This window comes from Stegastes partitus, unplaced genomic scaffold (assembly GCF_000690725.1).
Source record: "Stegastes partitus isolate 25-593 unplaced genomic scaffold, Stegastes_partitus-1.0.2 Scaffold953, whole genome shotgun sequence".
Classification (NCBI taxonomy): domain Eukaryota; kingdom Metazoa; phylum Chordata; class Actinopteri; family Pomacentridae; genus Stegastes; species Stegastes partitus.
Genome location: NW_007578684.1, coordinates 10,134 through 16,504, shown reverse-complemented (window position 1 = coordinate 16,504; position 6,371 = coordinate 10,134). Strand labels below are relative to the sequence as shown.

Genomic DNA, 6,371 nt, shown 5'->3' with positions numbered 1-6,371 from the left:
AACTGTTTGTCTCTAGTTCCACATCCACCTCTGGATTTTAGGCTAATGAACTCTGACATTGGCTTCTGACCTCTCATTTTATACCTCTTCATATTGCACATGTAGCCTGTGTGCAACTCTGTCAAACAAATTACGCATGAATAAAGTGAAAGTCACTGTCTTTCCATTTTCAGTGTACAGCTTACGTTTGCTGCTCAAGTTTTATGGAAACAATGATGTGTGTGCTTACGGTTTTTATGAGTTAATTCTGCACAATAACAACAATGGAGGCAGTTTTTTATTTATTTATTTTCATTCCTTTTGTCTACAGTATATACAGTGTCTATAAAAGCATTCAGTACAAAAGTTTTCTTCTGGAAAACAAGATTAAAAAGAGCTTTTTCAAGAGTGGCTTTCTCTTTGCCACTCTCCCACAAAGCTCTGAGCAGTGAAGAAGCCAGGCAACAGTTGTTGTTGTCTCAGCTGCTGAAGCTTGTACCTCCTTCAGAGGAGTCGTATGCTCAGTAGTCACTAGTCTCTTTTTTTGCACGGTCACTGGTGCCTTACTTACTATACTTACTGAGTTTATTAACTTATTGGAAGAGATGCTTTAGGGTAAACTTTGACGTAGTTCCTATAAATATACATGCACAGAGTCCAGCTTGTGACACTAGTTAATCCACAAAGCAAGAGAATCCATTTTGATCTTACCAAATATTTTTCCATAATGATCAACAGTATCACGAGCTGCTCGAGAACATGTGAGAAACTTAAAAGTACCAGTCTTTGGCTTCGTGATTGCATTTGTCCAAAACCCTCAGAAGGATCCGAAGCATTACGGAATCCACGATTTCAACAGAAACACGCAGAACATCCAATCAGATTTAACCTCTGTGCATGAGGCTGAACAAAACAGAGACTATAACCCACCAGCATGTCCACAGAAATATGACGATATTGTTGTTGACATGGTAAATTGAAGCAACAGATGCAATTTTGAAAACCAAGCAAATGTTCTTTCTATCAAAGAGAGACGACAAGATCGATACCAAGCCCTTGGAATGTAGAGCGCTTGAGTTAGCTTAGCATAAACCCTGTTGGCGGGGGTGGGTAGCCTTGGGTTCTTTAAGGTGAAAAACACAAGACATGCACTCCAGCTGAAGATGCTGAGGACATACAGCAACTACCTGGAGCTCTGTACTTTAATACAGATATTAGAGTGGTATTGCTCTTGATCTGACTGAGAGAAAATACAGATAATGTTTCTTAAATTCAGTAAAGGCCTCGGTGATTTTATTCATTCATACTTATGCACAAGTGTGTCTATGTTTCTGCAGTAACACTGCCACAGAGCTAGTTGGGTGTTTCTGTGCCACTATGCTGAATTCATAAACGTACACAATGGTAGCTGAAATGCAACAGTTACAGACACCAATAAGATGTCAGGACTAAATGAGTCTATACATGGATTGGTAGAGCTATGAAAACCAAAAGACAGCATATATATGGCTACACTGGAGAAATACTGGTTCTTGCAATTATGAGCCAGTCAGCTACAGTTACAGCCTAATAGATGTTATATTTTGTTTCGCAGAAATATTATCATTGTGTGAAACAATATGCAGTGTAAGCATGACATTTTACTGCCAAGTGGACCAACCACAGTGGTCACGGTCTGCATAGCCACGCCATGTAGGCACATTTCTGGTTAGGTCAGGCTGCCGTGTAGGCTATGCTGTTCCTACAGCGTAGATTCAACGCAGAAATATAAATCAAGCTTTAAGGCACAAATTTGTTTTCATGTCTTAAGAGTGTTTTTATTTAGAGAAAGGACGGTTAAAAAATATAAAATCACGACATGCACACTAACAAATCGCTGCCTCCATGGATTACCAGAGGCACTGGAATGTATGTCTGTAGGGGAGGTCGGCTGTTGTGATTCATGATTTTAAGGTTTTTCACTTTGCAGTAATAACTACAGCTGATTGTGCAGTAAATTGGCTGCTGCTCCTATAATGTAAGTCCCTTCCTGAGCGTCAGACTTTGTATTTTGAAGTGGATTTCTTTCTCCTATATTTTATCAGCACAGTTCAGCTTTTGAGTGGAAATGGAGGAAAACCTGATGGAAACATCTTAACACCAACATAAAGTCCTATGTCGGATCCGATACAAAAACTGAAAGAAATTATAGGTATTAGGAAAGCTGCACTCCTGAACTCATTCATGTGCTGTTATAAACTCAGCCACTGGTAGGTACTCTTCCCTATGAGCCAGTTTTTTAGTCTGGATTTGTTAACATTTTGTCACACTGACACTGTTTAAAGCAGCCAAATTATCTACTAGCACCTGTTTGTACTGTAGCCGTGAATGTGCAAAAAACTATCAAAGCCTTACTGTGACATTGACATAACCTTAAACATGTCAAGATTAATTTCTATTTATGGATGCCTTTTTGCAATGTTTTCGATTTTGACTGGAGTTAATTAATCATGGGACAAAGCAGATATTAAATTAATTACTTTAAATCCCCCTGTAATGTTAATCCTGTCCAAATGTGACAGAAATATTACACTAAGTTAAAAAAAAACATAATGAATCGATTTTGAAGACATTAGAGAAAAAAAAATCACAATTATAAACCCTTATGTTACAGAAGCCCCAAAGAAACAAGCGCTCCATCATCTACACACAAGGTTTCACAACTGACGAACATTTGACTTCTCCCTCTCCCTTCTTCACTCTTCTGTCCTCGTCCACCTCTCCATCTCTCTCAGCCGTCTCTCCAGGATCTTCACCTGCTCCTCCAGACGAGCAGTTTTATCGGCCGGATTAGAACCGCTCGAAAACCCGACGCCCAGCACGACGCAGACGAACACCAAGATAGCCAGTCGCACGGCCATGGTCTCTGTGCCCACCCGGTAGTCGCTCAGGATAAGTCCAAAACAAGTCAAAGCGATGCCCAACTTCAGCAGCCACAGGGCCCTCCTCAAAGTGGAGGCAACCAGTTGGAAGAAAAGGGAGATCAGCCAGTAGCCAACGAGAGCCACGAGGACCCACTGAGCAACAAAGATCAGGCCCTCAGGTGTCACTTTGATCGGGCGGCCAACTGTGGAAAACAAGAATGAGTGAAGATACAAGATTACTGCAATAGCTAATAATTTCTCACTACAATTCTTAAGGGGTCATAATGAAATGATAATTCAATTATAAATAATTATCACGACCACTGCATTCATGATGTCAATGACTCAAGCTGTCACAGAGTTTTTAGGCCGACTTATTACCAGTTCATGCTTTCCACATTCCACTTAATAGCCTACGTACACAGATATGGATTTGTTCATACTTCTATATATATATGTGTGTGTGTGTGTGTGTGTATATACAGTGAATGTGCTATTTCCTGGTATAAAGGTGAAAACATGTACGCTACATTACGGGCCCATTATTGCCAACACAATTACAAGTTTTAGAATTGTTTTTACTTTTATATTTAGTATATACACACGTCACTGGGTTTTAATCAGCCCATTTTCTCTTTTACAAGTCTTTGTTCTTTCTGTGCACTTGATTTATTTCAGCTGAACGTCAGAATCTTTGTTATTTTACTGCTCCCCTCTGCTTCTCTGTTGCCCCGCCATGTCTGTCCGCCTCCAACCATCTGTTTACCATGACAGTCTGTGTCTGTGTAACGGACACGAAACAATCACGGACTTGACCAGAGCGAGCAGAGCGGTGCAGACGTGGCACAGGTAAAGTGAAGATAATGTTACTCAAGTGGAAAACAACTGCTTATAGCAATTAAATATGTTGTACAGTGGATAATGGTTGGGGCTAGATTTTTGTGCATGCAAATGTTGGAATTATCTGTACCTGTCGTCGCACAAAAAAGGAGCATCAGTGAAAGTCCAGGACTGTGGCGGCTGAATTATATTAAGTTCAAGGGCTGTGTTGTTTGGGCTGGCTAAAAGATAGGACCTCGATACTACTGTGCAGTCTCTAGTTGCAAATAGCATCACCAGTGAAAGATAGAAACACCCATTTTCACCCTCTTCTACAGTGGGAATAAGGAGTGACATATCATCCATCTTTACGTCCCGTCTATGTTGGGTAGACAGGTGTCCTCCATGCCTCTGCTCCTGCTGTGCGGGCAGCTGACCGTCTAATGCAGGGGTGTCGAACTCCGATCCTCAATCCTGCAAGTTTTAGATGTTTCCCTCTTCCAACACACCTGATTCAAATGATCAGGATCGTTATCAGGCTTCTGCAGAGCTTGATGATGAGCTGATCATTTGAATCAGGTGTGCTGGAAGAAGGGAAACATCTAAAACATGCAGGATTGTGGCCCTCGAGGACCAGGATTGGACACCCCTGGTCTAATGGGTGTGTTAAAAGAGGGGAAGGTCTACACCACTGTGTAAGCACACCTAAAATTTCTTCAGGACTGTAAGCCTTACCTTGGATTCCAGCAGCCTGCAGGATGTGTGAGGTATACTCCAGCAGTACATTCAGACCTGCAGTCAAACTTTCTGCAACAACACCTAGAACTTGAGAGAAAGCCTTGAGGGTGAGGGTGATGGGGGGTGGTGGTTGTAAAGAAATAGGGTTTAAGAAAAGATGCAGGGTTAGGATGGGGAGTGACACTGCCAATTGTCACTCAGTGTGAACAAATATGAACTGAACTGTCTGTGTGAGCATGTTAGCCACTAAAGCAAACGGCTGTAGTGATAAAATATCAATCAAATATCAATGTTTAACCTTTACATGGTGCATCAGTTTCTGTAGCTATGCTGATGACACACAGCTATACACGGCCTTGTCTCATGAAGACCTAAGGCCACTTGATGCCCCTTTAAAACTGTATTTTAAATAATAATAATAAGTTATGGGTGGCAGATGATGTCTTGATCATTGGTACTGAAACTGAAAGTGCAACGTGACACTGAGAGTACTGACATTTCATTCAATAAGTAAAGCTTTGTGTTACATTATATTTGTATGAAAATGGTTATAAAGTCTAACTGATTGATTTATTGAACAGGCACTGTGACTAGTCCAGGTGTGATCAGTTTCACAGTGTCGTCTCCACTCCTTGTTGTTCTGATGGTCACATTAAAGCCGCCTACTCTTCTCTGTTTCCTCCACATTAGAGACATCTTGCTTTGCTTTGTGAGCCACACACGGTTGCACTACTTCCATCTCTCACCTTCTGCACAGACAGCACCGTCTGCTCCCCCGCCAGCCTGCCCAGGGACGTCCTTCCCTTCCCGGCCAGATCAGCCAGGGCTGCCCGGAGCTCCTGGATCACCCCGGAGCTGCTCTCGAACACTTTCTCTCCAGCAGCAGGTACGATCAAGACGCAAAGCAAACACAGGCCGCCTAAAGCCCTCAGACTTGAATGGGGAAACATAATGAGAGCGGGTTTATCTACAAACACTAACAGACAACAAACAGCTGAACATGAGTAGTCATGGGAGGACGCACGACAAAGTTTTTCCAACAGGATGTGGTAAAAGTTAGAAATGAATGAAAAGAGACGCCTGCCACCTACTGGGCTGAATGTGCATGTTTCTCCTGTCAGGGTCCAGTCCATAGATATGTATGCATGTCTATGATCCAGTCCTCAGGGCGGCTGCGTTTCCGGTAAACGTTACTTTTTCCAGCCTCCTTCAGTGCTGCGTTCAAGTGCTGGAGAGAAAGTCCGGACGCTGGTCGGATGGTTGCGTTACATCCTATTGTGTCCAAAAACAAACGCCTTATTGACAGCGAACATGCTTCCGGTGTTTTAGACCAACTGGAGTTCCGATCAGCTGGTGGTACCAGAGGTTCTGGAGGCCCTTTACTGACTGACCGGGAAATAAATAATAATGGGACAACTTAGGCTATAAAATGAGATTAGTCCTGTCCTACTCGGTACTGTTTTGTACTTGACTAAAATATATGGAAATAAAGAGACGTTCTCATTTTAAAGCTCATCGTCAAAATAAATAAATAAATAAATAAATAATAATAATAATAATAATAATAATAATAATATAATAGTGATAAATACTATTAGTAGGAAAGCAGCGGAGACAGGAGCCCAACACAGTTTGCACATTATTTCGACACAAAAGCGACTAAACTGTGTGATAAGAGAATGTCAAGTGTTTAAGTATAACAATAAGTTGATATAGTTTTGGCACATTTAGATCACATTGTCACTATACTGGCTTATTCAAACCCACCAACATCCAAAAATCACATAACCTTATTTTTCTCACTGTCTGACATTAAATTAGAACTTTTCCTGTTTTAGGTCAGTTTATTACTAAAATTATAAAATTATTTCTATTTGCTAAATGCCAGAATAATGAGAGAGATTTATTTTTTTTAAAAAAATATTTTTTTAT

The 6,371-nt window shown here is 41.1% G+C and overlaps 1 protein-coding gene across 1 annotated transcript; it reads right to left on the bottom strand.

Moving 5' to 3' along the window:
- Window positions 1-269: 269 nt before the first annotated feature.
- Window positions 270-5,496, bottom strand: LOC103366521 (transmembrane protein 109). The gene is made up of 3 exons (XM_008294276.1): window positions 5,186-5,496; window positions 4,437-4,539; window positions 270-3,085 (listed from the first exon to the last, which is right to left on the bottom strand). The coding sequence occupies exons 1-3, from the start codon at window positions 5,387-5,389 to the stop codon at window positions 2,715-2,717; spliced, it is 678 nt and encodes a 225-aa protein (XP_008292498.1). The 5' UTR covers window positions 5,390-5,496; the 3' UTR covers window positions 270-2,714.
- Between the last annotated feature and the right edge of the window lie 875 nt (window positions 5,497-6,371).